General features: G+C 48.0%; 1 protein-coding gene and 1 pseudogene across 1 annotated transcript in view; one reads left to right on the plus strand and one right to left on the minus strand.

Annotated features, from left to right (window-relative positions):
* Polr3B (RNA polymerase III subunit RpIII128) overlaps positions 1–13,056 on the minus strand; it is a 47,596-nt gene extending 34,540 nt beyond the window's left edge. The window contains exons 1-3 of the mRNA XM_075698445.1: positions 12,282–13,056; positions 4,071–4,802; positions 2,348–3,589 (exon numbers count right to left, since the gene is read on the minus strand). Coding sequence (XP_075554560.1) covers positions 2,348–3,589; positions 4,071–4,802; positions 12,282–12,884 — 2,577 coding nt within the window. The 5' untranslated portion in view covers positions 12,885–13,056. The remainder of the gene's footprint in view (positions 1–2,347; positions 3,590–4,070; positions 4,803–12,281) is intronic.
* Positions 13,057–18,918: 5,862 nt separating this feature from the next.
* LOC142588629 (uncharacterized) lies at positions 18,919–20,024 on the plus strand (annotated as a pseudogene).

The raw sequence follows: 20,024 nt of genomic DNA on the forward strand, positions 1-20,024 counted from the left end.
AAAATTAAATTGTTCAATTGTATCTCATACACAGCAAGAACAAGAGTATCCCCTTCCGCTATCAAAGGATATGGCCAAACTCCCTTCACCAATAAATTGCCTTAGCGCAACAACCATTGTGTGACACAGAGCACACCTCCCTTGAGATGAAGATGAAGGAGTTGAAAGGGGTTCCCGGGTGCCTGTGTGACACGAGTATAACACTATCATGAAAACCCCATGCAGGTGAACTTATTTCATTTTCTTCTTTGTTCCCCAGTTGCTTAAAGTGCCTTTTCCTTCCCTCGGTATTCATTAACAGTCTTAAAACCACAGGTTCAATTGCATCTTTACTCATGTTGTGTCGCCGTTCCTTAGTCTCTAGGCTGTTTCATTCACACTGCAAGATGTGACGGTACCGACTCACTCAACCATCTACGAATGTACACCTCAATATAAATCGAAGGAAATGAAAAACCACTTTGCAGCCTGTACTTTGTACTCTTCTGTGTTGTTACTCAGCAATGCATGTTGCTGTTATTTTATCAAGGAACGGTCATATGAATTAGATCATCATCACCTGCATTATTTGTGCCATAGAATGCAAATGTCTTACTTTCGGCATAGTTATACAGTACAAACTCAGCGATACGTTCCTCACTGTTGTGTTTTCCCGGCTGCTATGTCACATTTACGCAGTTTTGACCTAAAGCCCATAGACTCCTAAGTATTATGTTCATCCCATTTGATGGGTTGCCATTCTGTAATGTTCGAAATTCGAAAGTATGAAACGCAGGAAATATGTGATCGTCAATCCCGTCAAGCATGTCACGACGCAACTATTTTGACAGTCCTCTAAAGTTCGCTTTGCCGCTGTACAGTTATGTTAAGCAGTAAAGCAAATTAGGAGTAAGAAAAGGGCATTGTCACGGAACATAGTATGTGTCCCTTGCAATGTTTCAGAGCTGTTTCAGATGTTACTGTGGCGATTGGGCACTTTCTTCCCTGTTATTCTTTTTTCCTTGATTTCTTAAAAACGTATCAAAGTACCAACTGTATTACATGTATGCAATGCTTCTCCTGAATGAGTGCATTCTTCTCACTGCTAAAATTTTTTCTCAATGTATTGTGTGAATGTGAATATTATCATTTATTACATTTTCCACAATTACAATAAGGTTGTGCACACATTTGTAAATATTATTCCCTTGCAAACTGTCATACCAACCCTGCCCTTGAAGTAGTGACTTTGTTTACGGATGTTAGTGTGATACTTCCTTGCAGGGTTGATTAGACTAGACAAGCTACTGATTCAATTTTCTTCAAAAACTTCTTTTCAGGCAGCTTTCTAGACATAAACATAATTGAACAGCACAAAGTGCACTTAAGATCTTGTAAGCTGAAGTGCAATCATCACACAAAAATTAAAAATTGTAGTAATTTCAAACAAATCTAAAAATTTTACTTGGCCAGCTGTGCTTTCCAGGCACCTTGCGAACACTTAATTCAAACAATATTTAATGCAGCTTGGTTGATTCGGACTAAATCAGTAAAATTCGGTCAAAACAAGTGAAGAAGGGGTGTGCATACAAATTGTTAAAGAGAACTTGGGTAAAATTCTGAGATCGCAATGTTCAAATCTGACTTCCACTTTTTTTTCTTGCTGTTTTACCGCTATTACGAGCAATTTGGCTACAAAAAGAATCATGGAAAAGCCATTGACGATGACTGACAGTGTAAGCGAATAGCCAAATGCTACTAGAAAGCTATTCGCTTTATGTATTAAAGGAATGACGTGCTTGAAGGCATGTATTTGCTGCAGCAAGGATATTGAAGTAGTGTTTGATATTTTGTTGCATAATTCCACAGCGAACAGAGCCATTAAGCAGCCCTTTTGTAGCTGTAGTATAGGTGGCTTTACATATAAGCAGACTCATCATATATCTGTTGTCTCCAGAGGCACGAACACCAGTGTGGAAGGCGACCTCCATCTTCCTCTTCTGTCTGAGCCCTCTCCCATCAGCCATCACAGGGAGAGAAGGTGGCAGGAAAAGTATCCACCACAGTATCTAAATATTCATAAACAAGAAAGCTGAGGTGCAACGAGTGCACCTGAGTTGGCATACCGTGTTGGCATACCGTGTTGGCATACCGTGTTGGCATACCGTGACGAACACTCCCCAACTCGGTCTCACTTGATTATGTGAGAGCACACTCCATTCACATCAACACTTCTGTATCAGCTATGAAAGCTCGACTACCAACTGCCAACCACGAAAATGGGTGAAAGAGGCAAAGAATGACATTCACTTTAAAAAAAAGAATTTTTCACAAAAGTTGTTGAAAATAGACACCGGAAATGGCAAACCTCCTTGTGTTCCGCTTGCGCCGGCTGCCCAGGCTGGGCAGGTGTGACAGTGGCTGCAGGAACCCATTTGTTGATGAGAACTTGACGATTCTCTACGCGAGAGCCGGGGCGTGCAATGCCATCAGCATCAAGGGCTTCATGCTTCCACACTGGCATCATGTTGGTGCTGTCCACGAGCGGTCCCATCACTTTGTCGCTGGTCTGGTTTGCGTACTTCTTGATGACGCACTTCTGGTTCCTGTACACCTGGCACCGTCCAAAGCCGCGGTCGATAGATGACCGGTTCATGACGATGGCGTCCTCTATATCGTATCCGCTGTAGCTCACAACAGCCACGGTCGCATTCTGGCCAGCCGGCAGTTCTTCGAAGTTGATGAGCTCAATGGTCTTGGTCTTCACCATTGGCCGATGTGGGTAGACCAGAAGGTACATGAGCGAGTCTATCCTGTTGCGCTGGTTAAGACCAATGGTGCCCATCGCCTGCTTGCCCATAGCGCACTGGTATGTGTTCCGTGGTGACTGGTTGTGGTGCGGGTATGGAATGATACCTGCGCACACTCCGAGCAGGCTGTAGGCCTCGATCTCTAGGTGCGTCGTCTGTGAAGTGATGTCCATCTCACGGAGTGCAATGTGGCTGTCATTCTCCTCGTTGACGTCAAGGAACTCTACGATGCCCCTGCGAACGAGATCACTGAAGAACAGGAACCCCCTTGTGAGGTCTTCAAGGTGTGCGGTGGTCAGCTTAGGGCGCCCCTTCTCAACGATAATGTACGGCCGGCACATGCGACCACCGTCAGCCGAGACATAGACGCAACGCTGCAAGTTGCTAGTGTGCAGGGAGACAAACTCGGACAAGTAGCCTGACCGACGAAGAAGGCGGAGTGTCTTCAAAAGTCGAACGTGGTCTTGGATGACACCCAAAATGTTGCCGTTGAGAAAGACTAGGTACACCGATGGATCAGAGAGCTCTTCCCCATTGAGGAGTTCAAGGTTTTCCACACCGAGGTTTCGTAGTAGCCGCACTATAAATGCCTCGTCTATGTCGGTGGTGATGTGGGTCATGAGGGCCAGATTCTTGACCAGACCACAAGCCTCACCTTCGGGAGTGTCACTGGGGCAGAGCATACCAAACTGGGACGGCTGAAGTGACCGGGGGCCGGACACCTTCCGAGTCTTCTCAAACTGGCTGTTGACCCTCGTCATCATGCCAAGGGCCGAGATGTAGGAGAGCCGTGTCAGCACCTTGGCAACAGCACATGTAAAAATGCCATTGACACTTGCTTTAGCAAACACATCCTGCCATTATGCTATAATTGTGTAGTGCTGACTTTCACTGTACTGACACAGACAAGCATTATAACACTTGTGCAAAGTGGCTCGATCAGTCAGCATTAAAAAGTTATGTTATAGTACCACTTCATGATTTCAAATTTATGATTTCAAATTTATTAAAACAAATGCTTAACAAATTGTAGCAAGCTCCGAACTTCTATCCGCAAGAGCAAGTTAGAGGTAGTTTTAGGCTAACTGCTTAACATGTCTGTAGACACACAATCTGAGAAAGAGACTTAACCTCAGTAATAATGGTAGCCACAGATAGCAAACAAGATGAAGAGCCTCAAATGGAGGAGACCAATGAGCATGCTGATAGTGCACAGGTAGTCAGTGGTTAGAGCACAGGGCTGAACTATCACTATCGTGCTATCAGAATTACTGCCCACACCTGTGTGACGCCAATGCGTTCCATCTTGAACCGCTTGACAGTCCAGTTTCCTGTCGAAATAGCCATGCACAGTCCATGGGTGATCAGGTCCTGCCGGATATACTTGATGACGTCAAACTGGGTTGCCCGGACCTTTGGGATTGTCTTATCGGCAACAAGCTTGAGCTCCGCATTGAAACGCTTGAACAGGTCTTCAAATAAGAGTGACAGCAGTGAGCCGGCAAGCTCGAGCCTCTTGTTACCGTAGTAGTCACGGTCGTCAAGCAACTCCTTGTTGGATTGGGCATCGATGACTCTACGCACCATGATGGCAAGGCAGAAGCACTTGATGCGGAAGTTGAAATCCTCAACCGGAACATGAGCCAGCACGGTGGTAGCGAGAATGTCTCTCGCATCGTCAACGACAGACTTGCGGTGACTGCCACCGCCACCAGCTCCTCCCCCAAAGAACATCCGCCGGTGCTTGAGCCTGCCACCAAGGTACTGTAGGGCTTGGGTCTGTGTGAACACCTTGGCCCGGTGGCACTCCTCCAGGGATGGAGCAATGGCTGCCTGGACGGCATCGGAGGTGCCAATCATCTGCACGATGCCCTGGTCGCATTCCAGACCCATGGCCTTGAACACAATGCCCACTGGAATGTCCTCTGTGAAACAGTTGTGCTTCAGGATGTAGCGGCCGTGCTTGACACCGACCACGGTGCGGCTTTTGCGCTCGTGCGTGGAACTGGTGACCTGCAACAATAAAGACAAACCCCTTAAGTGTTTTATTATTCTCACGAACGAAGAGTAACCTTATCTTGCTCCTTTTTTTAAGTGATATTTTCAAGCTTCCCTTTCTCCAAAACCCTTCTAGAGCATTTCAAACCTAAGCAATAGATATATTTCTCATTGCCACAATATGATACAGTCATAAATGAGGAAAATGCTTTCCATTACAGTCCTTTAAAATCAACTTCGTGCGAAATAAAGTGCGACGCCACCGAAAATTTTTTCACCCATACTTCCTCTACTAAGAAAGTTCATGAACTGTGCAAAATTTCATGAAGCACGAAAAGGAGCACTGAGTTTTGCCACACAGCTCACACCAGGCCTTGCACGACCCACAAGCGAATTATCAGTGGGAGGAGGAAGAGGAACATTATTATTACAGAAGTCATTGTGTGGTTTATTCCCAGGTGGTTCGCTCTGACAGGGCTCCACTGGCGATCACGGCTCGCCGGCCCTGGTCAAGGGTCGCCAGTTGGCTTCCCAGGTCCAGTTCGGAGAGTCTCGCCTCCCAAGACCACGTAGTGAGTGCGCGTGCTTTGAGTGGGAGACGCCATCTTTGAAACGCTTCGGCCAAAAGGCACCAAGTAAGCACAATTTCAAATAATGCCATCTTTAAGCGTTGACAAAGTGCTTCTATGTACAAGAAAAAAAACTCAAGTAGATTCACTCCGTTCATCCAAAACAAAGTTTACCAGTATCGTATTGATGAGCTAGGATCATCCAAACCCATAAGGAGTTAAGTAAAACATAGCTAATAAGTTGCATCAGATGTGGAAATGTGTTTGTTATAGGCAATTTTCGTAATAAGCATCACGCTGATATAGGAGAAAAATTTATAATTTTAGATTTACTTCATTGTATCCATGTTCACGATGTCAGGTTCAACTGTGTCAAAAAACAATAAGCCGTGCCATTATATTGACATGTGAACTCATTTATCTTTTACGGGTGAGCGCTTTTACCGTCCATGAAATGTTATCGCTCAGCACAGGACGCGTCTACAAGTTTCTAGAATGTTATCGATGCTTCTATCCGCTGTCTGTTGTCGCCGAACCTTGTGTAATTGATTGCATGTATGCGCAACGCGAATCGCGTAGAACTTTGTGGAAAGCATGCGGGTCCCAGCGATTACTCTGGAACATTCGACGACTGATTTATAAAAGCCGATGCGCTTGACCCGCTGATCAGATTTTCTACCATTGCCGACCGTGTTCGCCGCTATCGTTGTGCTATAAGTGTAGCCTGTTTTGTGGGCACAGGTTTGCCCAATAAAAGTTAGTTTTGACGTTCACAGTATTGCTACTGTGTCCTTCAAAGGAGAGCTTCAAAGAATCTTTCCTTCATCGCAACCTCAAGTGGCCTCAATCACCGAAATTGTCAAAGAAGAAGTCCAGCGATCACTCAGAGTTTCTGAGGTGCAACCACAATCATCGCAGCCCCAACCAGAAGCGATGACCTACGCCGCCGTCGCCCATCATCAAGCTCCCCCTCCGCGACTGCGCCAGGGCCCTGTAACGCCGCAATTTCGTCGACCACCACCGCCGCCGCCGCCAGCATGCCCACCCGTCGCCCAGCGCAGCTACCCGACGAAGACAGACGTTTGGCGCGCTCCTGACCACCGCCCGCTCTGCTACCACTGCGGCGAAGCCAGCCATGTGCACCGCCGATGCCCATACCACGACCTGGGATTGCGAGGGTTCGCCGGCAACACATCGCGCCCTCGGGAAGGTGAATGCTCTCGTGACATCACCGACTACCTCGCCGGTACTCAGTGGAGCCCTCTACGACCGTCCCGTTCGCCATCACCAGGCCACTACCTGTCGCCGCAGCGCCGTTCATACACTGGCCCAGCACGGGGCAGCTCTGCGAGCCCATATCCGGAAAACTAAAAGCAGCAACCGATGGAGGTGCGGTTGCTGTTCGTCGAACTGACGAAGATCCTCCGCCGCCGCCGAATATGCCGAAAATCCTGTCTAGATGACATGTCAACGAGACGCCGCCGTCCTGACAAAGTCTGGAAGCAAAGAATACACCGACAAAAGACGACCTGACGACGCCATGTATCAGCCACAGGCAAACACGACGGCCGTGATCCGACGCCAAGACCTAACTGTAACGCAAGACAAAGAATCACCGACCTCGACGTGCTTCTCAACGGCCACGCAGTCACCGCCTTAGTAGACACAGGAGCCAATTACTCCGTCATGAGTGGACGCATCGCCACCCAGTTGAAGAAAGTTAAGACGGCATGGGAAGGCTCTCAAATTCGGACCGCTGGAGGACACCTCATCACGCCGACTGGAATCTGCATGGCAAGAATTGCCATTCATGATCAGACTTACCCTGCCACCTTCGTTATCCTCCAACAGTGTTCACGAGATGTCATTCTCGGTATGACTTCCTGAACCAACACGGTGCAATCATCAACCTGAAGTTGAAGTCAACAATGCTGTCGGAAGATAAAGTGATACCGCGGGAGAGCCCTCATAGTCACCACACCTTGAGTGTGCTTGAAGATCAAATGAGCATCCTGCATCGCTCCAGCATTGCTATTTCGGTCGGCACCGAAACACCTGCTGACGTAGAAGGCGTCCAATGTCTACTGCTCGACCGTGAAATTTGCATCGCAAGAGGGATCGCTCGACTGCATGGAGGAAACACGAAAGTGTTGCTGACAAACTTCAGCCAGGAGTTCAAGCACATCAACAACGGCACGACAATCGCATACTTCGAGAAAATTCTGGAAACCAGCAATGCGTTTGTCCTCTCGGATTCTGCCGCATCTACCCCGATGACCGTAGTTCCCGAACCAGACTTCGTCATAAATCCAAGTCTCCCCACGATTAAGCAACAACAGCTCGGAAGTCTACTTCGACGATACAAAGAGTGCTTTTCGACGTCATCAAGGATTCAACAAACACCAGTTGCAAAGCATCGCATATAACCAAAGAGTGTGCTCGACCACTCCGCCAGAGCCCTTATCAAGTTTCTACGCAAGAACATGAAGCTATAAGACAACAAGTCGATGAAATGCTGCACGACATCATCCAGCCGTCAAAAAGCCCGTGGGCATCCCCTGTAGTCTTGGTGAAGAAAAAGGACGGAACCCTACATTTCTGCGTCAATTATCGTCGTCTGAACAAGATCACGCAGAAGGATGTATACCCCCTCCCACAGATAGAAGACGCATTGGATTGACTCTGCAACGCTAAATACTTCTCATCGATGGACCTCAAGTCTGGCTATTGGCAAATAGAAGTTGACGAAAGTCACAAAAAGACTGCCTTCACCACCCCAGACGGCCTCTATGAGTTCAAGATTATGCTGTTTGGACTGTGCTCGGCGCCTGCAACGTTCCAGTGCGTAATGGACACGGTTTTAGCAGGATTGAAGTGGCAGACCTGTCTTGTTTACTTGGATGACGTCGTTGTCTTCGCCACAAATTTCAATGATCACCTTAGGCAGCTTGCAACAGTACTAGAGGCCATCAGGTCATCAGGGCTTACTCTGAAGACGGAAAAGTGCCGCTTCGCTTACGGCGAGCTTCTGTTTCTAGGCTACGTCATCAGCAAATCTGGAATCCGCCCCCACCAGCAGAAGACAGCTGCCATCGCAATGTTCCCACAGCCCGTCGACAAGAAGGCAGTGCATAGATTCCTTGGCATGCGTGCCTTCTATAGACGCTTTGTCAAGGACTTTTCATGCATCACGGAGCCGCTAACACATCTAACCAAATGTGATGTCGAGTTCAAGTGGGAAACACCGCAGGCCAATGCATTTCAAGAACTCAAACGATGCATGCAGTCGCCGCCGGTGCTCGGACACTTCGAAGAGGACACCAATACCGAAATCCACACTGACGCCAGTAGCCTAGGCCTCGGTGCCGTCCTAGTCCAGAGGAAAGACGGACTTTAACGGGTGATATCTTATGCCAGCCGGTGGCTGTTTTTTTATGTTGAAGAGGCCAACTGGTTGCACAATTCAGTTAGGAGAATACACCCCACTCAAGTTGAGTGGCTTGCGCACCATGACAATGCTCCTGCCAACAAAGCACTGAGCGTGCAGCACAAGATGGCAAAAGTGGAATGACAACGCTACCTTACCTCATCATTTCTACTACTGGTAGCTTGCTCATTGTGGCTTCTTATTTCCAAGATTGAAACAAGTGCTTAAAAGAGCATTTTCAAGACGTGGAGGAGATAAAGATGAGAACTACAGAAACAATGAGGGTAACCAATTTTTAGACATTCCAGAACAGTGTTGAACAATGGATAAAGCAATGGAATAAGTCTATTGTGCCCCGGAGAGAATAATTTGAAGGTGCTAATGTAAACATCTGAAAAAATACACAAAATAAGAATAAGCTTGTCGTTACTTGTGGGTCCCGCCTCGTATGCATTTTGTCGCGATTTCAGCTCTAGACATATCAACAAAATTTGGCTGACTGTAGGAGGTTTCTGGCATTTGTGACATGCAGATTATTATCTCATGCAACCTAAGGATAGGACACCCCTGATGAACGACTTCCTACTAAACAAATGTTAGAGAGCACATATCTATATACACATGCACGCACATAGATACATAGAGATATGATACACACAGAGATACAAAAGAATAAATAACTATGAGCAAAACGAGAACAAGGTGAAAACAGGAGCCAATGTTTCGACAAGTGGACTTGTCTTCTTCAAGGCATCTGTCTTCTTGTTCAATAAAGAACTATGGAACATGTCTCCACAGCGTCTCAGCCAGAGCTGGCCTCTGAAACAAATTTTTTCCTTTAGGAAGAGATTTCTTTTTGCTTGACACATTTAATGTGGAAAAGCTCTTAGAGGCATGCTTCAAGCAGAAAAATTCTAATTTTTCAATTTTTTGTGAAGTCACGGATATAATGGTCAAATGACGCCACCAGAGCTCAAAGGTTGTGAATCAACACGTGAAGTATTTTCTGAAAAATGTGCAGCTTTCTTACATTTTATGTTGCAGGGACCAAAAAAGTTGCATTTTATTACCGTAAAATGTTATGCTGGCTCTCGTAACGTTCAAACTGAATATAAGAAACATAACTGTAGCAAATAAAAATCAGCTCATCGTAGGTGCCGAGACCTCCTGCTTTATGTCACAGTTCGCATTCAGTTCTTGATATCTGTAAACCAAGCTTCTCAAAGCGATGTTCAGTTTCTTTTTCGTCTAGTGAACAGGTTGGAGGCACAAGTTCAGTGGGTCTAATTTGTTTTCATTGATGAATAATCTACATGCACCTGAGTGTCATGTGGAGTTTTATCACTTTTTCGGCTGAATAACAGTCCCGAACGAGTAAACAGGCTGAAAAACAACAAAAGTGCCTACTGCCCCACTAAGCTTCTAGAAAACGCTTCTGGAAACATATGAATGAATACAAGTTGATTATAGTCGGATACAACTCAAGTCTGCAGTGAAGCCCCGCCCAGGCCCTCATAACCGCCAGCCACTGTTCCTCCGCGAGGCTGCGAATAGTTCGTACTGCAAACTTTCCCTGTTACCTAAATAAGGCGGCAACCATAAAAATGAAATTATAAATGCATAATTTTGAACGCTTTCACTAATCTATTATGCTGGAACATTGAAAGCGTAATTCTTTATTGAAGTGAAATAAAACGCTTGCTTCACTGCAACTATTCATTGTCAAGTTTCACTTCAGTTGGCAGTGAAGTTTCATGAGTGAAATTAACTGTACCATGGACTTTTGAAGAGTGAAATGCTCAGACTCCATACACTTTGCTAATGTCTGTTGCACACCTTATCGCTTCCGCCGATGAAAACTGTTTCGGTGGTACTGTTTCGGTAGAAGCTCCGGTGGTATCAAGTACGACGCCATTTTGAAATGGTCGCATGACGATTTTGTTTGCTTCTGTGATTGGCTGGCAGAGTAACAACCCCGCACGGTCCGCATGCCTTGGTTGCCAACTGCTGTTTTTTTTTTATGATGTACCCTATTATGGAAGAAGATTTATCCTGCTATGCTTGGAAGAAGTATTGAAGCTTTTAAACTGGGAAAGCTTAGGAGTAAACATCGACGGTTAATATCTCGGCAACCTTCAGTTCGCCAATGGCATTGTTCTATTCAGCAACGATCCAGACAAGTTGCAACAAATGATTGAGGAACTTAACAGAGAGAGCGTAAGAATGGGATTGAAAATTAATAAGCAGAAGACAAAGATAATGATAAATAGCTGGGCAAAGGAACAAGAATTCAGGATAGCCAGTCGGCCTCTGGATCTGTGAAGGAGTACGTTTACCTAGGTCAATTAATCACAGGGAATCTGATCATGAGAAGGAAATTCACAGAAGAATAAAAATGGGTTGGATTGCATACGGCAGAAATTACCAACACCTTACTGGAAGCTTACCATTATCATTGATAAGGAAGGTGTACAATCAGTGCATTTTACCAGTGCTGACATATGGGGCAGAGATTTGGTGACTGAAAAAGAAGCTTGAGAACAAGTTAAGGAAGTTGAGAACAAGAACAAGTCGCACAAAGAGCGATGGAACGAAGATTGCTAGGCATAACATTAAGAGACAGAAAGAGAGCACTTTGGAACAGAGAGCAAACGGGCATAGACGATATCCTAATTGGCATCAAGAGGGAAAAATGGAGCAGGGCAGGTCACGTAGTGCGCCGGTTAGATAACCGTTGGACCATTAGGGTTACAGAATGGGTACCAAGAGAAGGGAAACGCAATCAAGGACGACAGAAGACTAGGTGCGTGGAGCAATGAAATTAGGAAATTCGCGGGCACTACTTGGAATCGGTTGGCGCAGGACAGGGCTAATTGGAGATCGCAGGGAGAGGCCTTCGTCCTGCAGTGGACATAAAACAGGCTGATGATGATGATTATCCTAATATACTCCCAATCTCGATGTTATAACCACTGAGCCCTGGTGGCATTAAATTCAGGCACTGCAAAATGAGCTCACTTTTTTTTTCTTGAGTTTATATTAAACATATTTTTATTGTACAATAAAATTATGAAGGCAGATGCCCAATTTGTTTGATGCTGACGACGTCCTAAAGTTAAACAATGAGTGTTACGGCTAGTATTGATTTCGTGCATTTGATTTTTCAGCAGAACAATTGTTGTCTTCCTCCATTCGAACTAATATTCTGGCAACTGCCTCAGCACTATGCTGGCTTCACGCCGAAGGCCGAACTTTTTATATTTACATTATTTCATGAATTGTGTAGGACGTTTCTTTTCTTGTCTTCATTCTTTTTTTTTTTTTTTGCGGTGGTATCAATTGAGAACACCAGAAAGAGTTAACAGAAGATGTCCCGAACCACCCGATTTGCACCATTGAACTTTACCATTTAGTATGAAACAAGCGAAAAATAAAACAGTCGCGCATAAAGTCGCTCGCTCGAGGAACACGTCAGGCTGCACGACGTGGTATCCTCACCTGGCACATGACTCCGCTTTTGCGGTCCTCCTCGACGATCATGCGATTCTTGGAGAGCTGCTCCTGCATCAGTATGACGCGCTCGACGCCGTTCACGACGAAGTAGCCGCCGGGGTCGTATGGGCACTCCTGCAGCTTGGCCATATCGAAGTGGGTCTTGTTGGCCAGCACGCAGTTTGCGCTGCGCAGCATGATGGGCATGCGGCCGATCGGGAAGTCCGAGCGCAGCACCCGCTCCTGGCCGCGGGTGTACTCAATGTCCACCACAATCGGGGCCGAGTAAGTCATATCCCGCAGGCGACATTCGTGCGGCGTCGTCTGCAGGTGGACCTTGAACTCTTCCTCGGTGTTGGGCTTACCCACGCGGATGTCCAAGTACTTGAGGTAGAAACTCGGGTCAGCGTCGCTCGTGATGCGCTCATTGGCGCGCATGATCTCCTTGATCTCAACGTTGATGAAGTGGTTGAAGGAGTCGATGTGGTGTCGCACCAGGCCGTGCATCTTGAGGAACGCTGGCAGCAGCTTCCATTTCTCCGAGAGCTCCTTGACCGGCTCGGTGAGCTTGTCATGCGCCAGGCCTTCGTTAGCGAATAGCCACGCCATTTTTTTTTTTTTTTTACGTCGCGGCCAGGCGTTTTGTCACGAAGGCTGGACTGCTTACGGGAAGCTCTGCTCGTTATGCCAACGCTCCATGCCAGAGCCGAAGTGTTCGACTCGTGTGGTGTTCGAGCAGCCGGCACGAGCACTAGGAGCGGCACGCGATTCAATGATGCGGATTTGGACTGGCTTTGACTTCGATGTTTTTTGGCCGGCAGCGTCAAAAGATTGCATTGGTTTCGGTTACGTTTTCATGCTACCTGCGGCGGGTCGTTGAGGTGAAAAAGGTCTACGAAAGGAAAGTTCACATAACGATATTGAAAAAATTGAGTTGCTTAGGTTTGGCTGATAACTGTTCGGTATCAGTGGCGCGTGTGCGCTCCGTAGAATGTGCATGTAAGGTTCACGAGACTGTCATTTGAGGGAAGACGCCCGAATGGTCTCTCCCTCGCTATCAAGGCAGCCACCACGCTGCCACCCTGTTGAGCGACGAGGCATCCCTCAAATCATATAGCTTCTCACCATATTTGAGAAAATCTGTGCCTCAAATGACCGTCTCGTGTAGGGCGCCCGAATTCCCACGACACGTTAATTTGAGGGATCGCCAGCCATTTGTGCGCAAGCGCGAGTAAGAGCAAGCACAAGAGAGAAAATCTGGGGGCTTTTGCTCCTTGAATATAGACCGTTTCTTCACAGGCGCCGCCATATTGTGAACGCAGTGGCGCCGCCTATGAGCAGCGCCATACTGGCTTGGGTGAAAGCGGTCTTTTGCATGGTAGGTTCTGGCGTTTGTTTTCGCGGTCGTGTGGTCTGTTTAGTATGACGTGCGTCTTCTACTTGGTAAACGGTTCTGTGAGACGTGCTGAAGTGGTTTAAGGCGTCATGGCCGGAATTTCTGCTGGCGTTGAGGTGGACGGAACACGCAGCGCGATGTGTGCGCGGATGAATTGTGTATTTCTGAATGTGCCAATCACTAATGTGACCTTATTGCAGTATTATCCTCTATTTCTAAGCTGCGGTTTAGGAGCCATGAAAAATACGCGACGATCGTAACAGCGTGGGCACCGTTCTGCTAGAATAGGAGCTGTGCTGTTATACTTTGACAAGCGTTCAAACTGTTCGATGCAGGTTACATTGCGTGACTACTTGGTTGGATGGATGAGGTTTTCACCCATGAATAAAATAGTCTTGGCTAGTAATAGCAGCATACCTTAGAGTCTGAATTAAGCTTGTCCAGGAAAGCGACCGTTCACGAACTGCGCGAGCGTCCTAAGCAGTAGTAGGTGCTAGGTTACAGATATATTTGTTCTATATAGCGCATGGTCCAAGCATGCGGCATCAGCGGTTATATATTTATAAACGTTGTGCGGCGTTAGCCCGTTTAACTTGCTTTTTAGAGAAAGAAGATGATAACCGAATTTTTTTTTCGGTTGTGTTCGTTCAGTTCTCTACGACGTACTGACACATATTACGGAAATTTTGCGCTCAAAAATATCCATCGCATTCTTTTTATGCGAACCCTCTCATTTACTATGCCTGTATACAGGCCAAAAAGGCAATGCCGAAGCGCACAGATTCTCTATGTATCGTGTTGGCTGACCAACCGCATGCAGTGATCGCTGTGTTGAGCAGCGCCATGGGCCTCATGCAGCAAGGCTGGCGTAGACATATGGTAATTTCAAGCACACTAGACTTGAAATGCGTGAGAACGATGCCAGTGTATCACAAATATTTGGTGCCTGCCGCTCAGATGTTTCGTGGTTGCCTTAAGTTGGCCGTGCACGAGCATGCGCTCGTATGTTTTATGTTTTACTCCCTACGCTAATCGATCAGACAGTGAGCTGATTTACCATTTAATGCTGGTAATACAGAGACGCCGGTTTTCTTTGTTGCATTAAAATCAATATAAGCAAAATAGTAAACAACTCATACACGCACCGCGACTGATAATGCGCGTCACATTTTTGCGCCCCGAAGACATATTTCCGTCTACAGTAGTTGCCGATGCACCGAAAGGCTTCCCTGACGACCTTATATGAACGAACATGGCGTAAATTTCCCCAAGTAAAATCTAAAACATCTCGAAATCGTTCCGCAGCACGCGACAGCAATACTTTCAAGCAGCGCCGCGCCGGATCGCCCAAGCCAGAGAGGAGGAAAGGCTCTCCGCGCGCCCTATCGTCCTCGCCCGATGAAACGGTCTATAGTTGTATAGTATAGTTGTCTACAGCTTTTGAGAGAGATTTATCTAGAAAATACCGTTTGCGTTGAATGGGAAGGGATGAGGAGCGCGGAGAAAGTTCATATCAACAAGCGACTGAGGCAGGGGTGCCCTTTATCCCCGCTGCTGTTTATGATGTACATGGTGAGGATGGAGAGGGCGCTGGAAGGAAGTAATATCGGGTTTAATCTCTCATACAAACAGGCAGGTACAGTAATAGAGCAGCAACTCCCAGGTTTATTTTATACGGACGCCACTGTGTTGCTCGCTAACAAGCAAAGTGATTTGCAACGTCTGGCTAATATCTGTGGACAGGAATGCAACAATTAAGGTTTGAAATTTAGTGTTAGAAAATCAGGTGTTATGGTATTCAATGAAAACAGTGAACAGACAGTGGAGATACAGGGCCAAGAAATACCTCGGGTAACAGAATATAAATACATTCATTCATTCACAAAATTTATTAGTGTCCTGAAGCCCGGTCTTTTCAGACCGAGGCGGGCCGCGTCCACGTCGGCACCGCCAGGCCGAGCCTTCTGGCGTCATCGTGGACCCTCTGGACAGCCCGTAGCTGATCCTGATATGAAGAGCTCGTTATCAACTTGTGCCAGTAAAGCCATTTTTCTTCGGGGTCGGCGAGAGTCGCGGGACAGCCCGCCAGCATGTGTCTGATGTCAATGATGCCATTGCACACGTTACATTCTTTCCTTATTGGTATATGGATAAACGAAGGCAATGGATATATGGAAACACGGGAAAAAACCATAACAGTCAAGGGGAAGAGAAATGCAGCCATAATGAAGAGGTCCTCCGAGGTATGTGGAAAGGAGTAATGGTTCCAGGAATTACTTTTGGAAATGCGGTTGTTTGCTTTAAATCAGGGGTACAATCAGGACTCGACGGGAACCAAAGGTCAGTGGGTCGCCTCGCATTGGGCGCTCACGGGAAGACTACAAATGAAGCTGTGCAGGGGGATATGGGCTGGACTAGTTTTGAAGTGAGGGAAGCTCGCAGTAAAATTGAGTATGAAGAACGGCTGAAGAATATGGAAGAAAGTGAATGGGCTGGGAGAGTGTTCAGGTATCTGTACAGGCAAAACATTGATTCACAGTGGAGGAAAAGAAGAACTGGGAAGCTTACCAGCAAGTATGCTGCGAGGTAGTTTTTAGCGACTCGCAATCCGCAGTTCGCAACTACGCGCAAGGGCGCATTTCCTCCGAAGCTCTCCAGATTCTAAGGAAAGCTGGTCGACAGCACTTCGATAACACCGCGATCATATGGTTTCCAGCGCAGGGCGCCACCCCCACCGATGAGGGCCTCATTAACTTGAACGAGCACACCGCTCTGCGCGAGAACTGACCCGCCGCGCAGAATCGGAGACCGCCTCTTCGAGTTCGGAACTCCTGGCTCAAAACACGCGAGAACGCCTGGTCAGGTACAATGACATCACCAAGCACTACCAGCTAGGTAGGCGGTTGCTGCCCCCACCTCACCCCATGCTGAAACGTCGCCAGGCAGTCATCTGGCGACAATTGCAAACACAAGCATTCCCCAGTCCGGTGCGATTGCAGCACATTTTCCCCGCGCAATACCCGACTGCTCTTTGCAAATTATGTCAGGAAACTAGAGCGACGCTGTCACACATGTTGTGGGAGTGTCGGGTTACATCAGCTACAATGGCAGTAGCTCCGGAGGCTCTTGCGTCGAAGTGGGCCGCCGCTCTGCGCAGCTACAACCTCAAGACACAAGAGTGGGCTGTCCGGCAAGCCTTAGAGGCGGCGACGAGGCAAGGCCTCGAAGTCCCCTCATGGGAGACCTGAGCCCGGGTCGTCAAATTTGCCGGATTCAAAATAAAGTTGTTTCCATCCATGGGCAACACAGCTACAAAGAAGGTCAAGCGGAAAGTCAGAGAGGCTGAATTAATCTCATGGGTGGCGGCAATGGAAAAGAAACCTGCCATGAGTAACTACTTAAGGGGAAAAAACGAAATTAGGAAAGAAACCATTTATGATAACTCAAAGGGAAGCTCATTACTTTTCGAAGCGAGATCGGCATGCCTTAGAACACGCACCTATAAAGCGAGATATAAGAAGGAAGAAGAAGCATGCGCTTGCTGCGGTAAAGCTAGGGAAACGACGGAGCATATATATTTTATTAGATTGTGAAGACGTCTACCCCGCGGTCGATTTAGGCACCACTGGCCTCCTTGAAGCCCTTGGGTTCAGCGGGAGTAGTGGTAAAGCAAACAGATCCGCAATAGACATTAGTAAGAGGCGATTGGAGGATTGGTGGAAGAAAAGTAGGGAAACGACAAAAGACGGAGACGTACAAAAGCACAGTTCGCAATAGGGGATCAGAAAATTTGGACGTGGTAGTTCATAGTGTTTTTTTTTTCATTGTTTAACCTAGGTAGAATATTAGGCAGCATAGTAGCAAGAGCTTGGTGGCGCAACCCACCGCCCCGTTCCAAAGGGGACGCTCATAACATCCATCCATCCATCCATAGGCGGTGCACGAGGCGTATACCTCAGATAGGGTGGCTACCTCAGACCATGCGCATAAATCGAGATCGAGAGGCGGCTCGCGGACGGTCCTGTGCGCGAGGCTTCAGCGACTTCGTTTGTAGCTAAATACTCTTTTATCTTTATTATCTAGTGTTTTGAAGTGTTTTCTTTTGAATGGAGTAGGGGCGCAAATTTTGAATTCTTGTTAAGAGTAGTAAACGTACCGGCTTTGTCTAGGTCTGGCGGCTCCCCCGTTAGGCCTAGGTGGTAGGAGGGACCTACTTGATAGGCTTATTTAATTCTTTCAGCTAGCTCTTCGGATTCTTACATGGGGTAGGGAGTGACAATTCTTTATTTTTGTTTGGGATAGCGGTCGAGGTTGGCTTTGCTTGAGTGATTTGGTGAACTTGCTCGTTGGGCTTAGGGACGTAGGCCTAGCGATGAAATCGAAGAACGTGAAGGCCGCGGGGGAAGGGAGCAAGTGCAGTGCGACGAGTGCCTGCGATGGTGCTTCCTCGACGAGACTAAATTACAGAATTTAGCAGACGCGGAGGGGTCTAGCTTCACGTGCAGGTCGTGCGAGGGCGTCAGGGAAGCTGTACAAAAACTGGAAGGGAATTGGGTGGCTAAATTCGAAGAGCTTAAGGCAGACCTGGGGGAGGAGCAGGAGAAGCGGGTAGCACTGCAGGCGAAAGCTGACAATTTCGTCAAGGTGGAGGCGGCCCAGGCCGCGCACTTAGTAAGAACCGTGGCCGAGGTTGAGGAAGAGAAAGAAGCGCCGAACTGGAAAGGCGACTCGACGCGCTTGAGACGCGGGCAGCGGAGAATGTCGGGTCAGGACATCAAAGCGGTGGCAAAAACTCAAAAAGTAGGGTAGACCCTACAGGCCGTTAGATAGGGGACCTTTGCCTGAGCCTAGTTCGAGTTCGCCAGACCACATCGAATCGCGTCACACTGAATTAAGGAGCGCAGAAGCACATCTACCACGTTCCCGAGGCGCGGCACGTCCAAACAAGTTGGCGTCCCCCCACCTCGTGCGCCGCATGTGGAGCTGTTGTCCCACTGCTTGACTCTTCCCGAAAGTGTAGCGGGAGCCTGGCATGGTTCCAGTTAACGTAGGTCCCGAGCAAAGCTGCTTTGCGGCTGGCCCCGCTGTGCGCTTGCAAGCCGCGAGGCAAGACGGCTGTAAGGCACCGTGAAGCCCTGGCAGCAACCCCCCCATCCGCCGTTGTGACGGCAGTTGCAGACCAGGAAGGCAATACCGCAGAGGCAATACTCTCGGACATGGACAGAGGAAGGCAATACTCCATCGGACATGTGGAGACAATGGGGCGACCCTCTGCGCCGGGTGTGCCTTACATTCGCACGGGCGCCTACCATTGGCCGAAAATGACGCCACCTGAGCGGGCTCGCCGATTGGTCGAACGGGACGTGACTTCGAGAAACCGAAGGGGTTAAAAGCCAGAGGCCAGGAGCAGCAACAGAGCATTCCTTCATCTCTTTCGAGCTTCTTGCCAAGGGCCGCAGCGTCCGAGTTGCTGCTGGCCCATAATGACTTTATTACTGTTAATTTCTTTGTACTCTCACTGTAAATAATGTAAATAAACCTGCAGTTTTCATCTCAAAGTCCTCCTCAACCTCGGCCAACTTCTGCACCCAACGGCAAGGCCCAATATCTGGAGGACAGCAATTGGTATTGTCCTCCAGATCCAACAAGGCAAAGTGGGAGGCAGGGAGCCAGAGGAAGTGGTCGTCAGCTCGCCGCCGGTGAATCGGCGTAGTTAAAGTGAAGCAGCGCAACACCCCCCGAGTGAGGCGACGCTGCAGCCACAGGGCCGCCAGCAGGCGCGAAGGGAGGGGCAGCGGACACAGGCTGGAGGCGAACGGTTCGCACGCAGAATGGTCCTGGTGATAGAGGACTCCAACATGGGAAGGGCCGAGCAAGGCGTGATGGCGAGAGTGAAGGCGGACGGGCGAGTACAGGTGGAGGAGCAAGCGGGCAAGGGCATGTCGGAAGCAATGACCAAGGCCCGGGAAGTGGTAGGGGACAGCACGGAGAGCGACAGCTTGGTCATTATGCATGCTGGGCTCAATGAAATGCTTAAGGGGAGAAGCCAGGACATTAAGAGGCACATTGAGACTGGGCTGAGTAAGCTTAGAGAGACCTCCGGGAGGGTGCATGTGACCATATGCACTATCCCAGAGGTCCATGGCCAGACTTACCAGGTAGAAATGACGGTGGTTGAGGCCAATCGGGTCATTAGGAGTCTGAGCGGACGACTCGGGTACAGCGTGATGGAGGTCAACAGGAACGTGTACGGAACCGGCTTCCGGCCTTTTGTGCAGGATGGCATTCACTAGAGTGGTGCCACTGGCAAAAGGATAGGGGGCAGGATGGGTCGCCATACAACAGCTCTTTAG

The sequence above is a fragment of the Dermacentor variabilis genome, chromosome 7 (assembly GCF_050947875.1).
Source record: "Dermacentor variabilis isolate Ectoservices chromosome 7, ASM5094787v1, whole genome shotgun sequence".
In the NCBI taxonomy this organism is placed as follows: Eukaryota; Metazoa; Arthropoda; class Arachnida; order Ixodida; family Ixodidae; genus Dermacentor; species Dermacentor variabilis.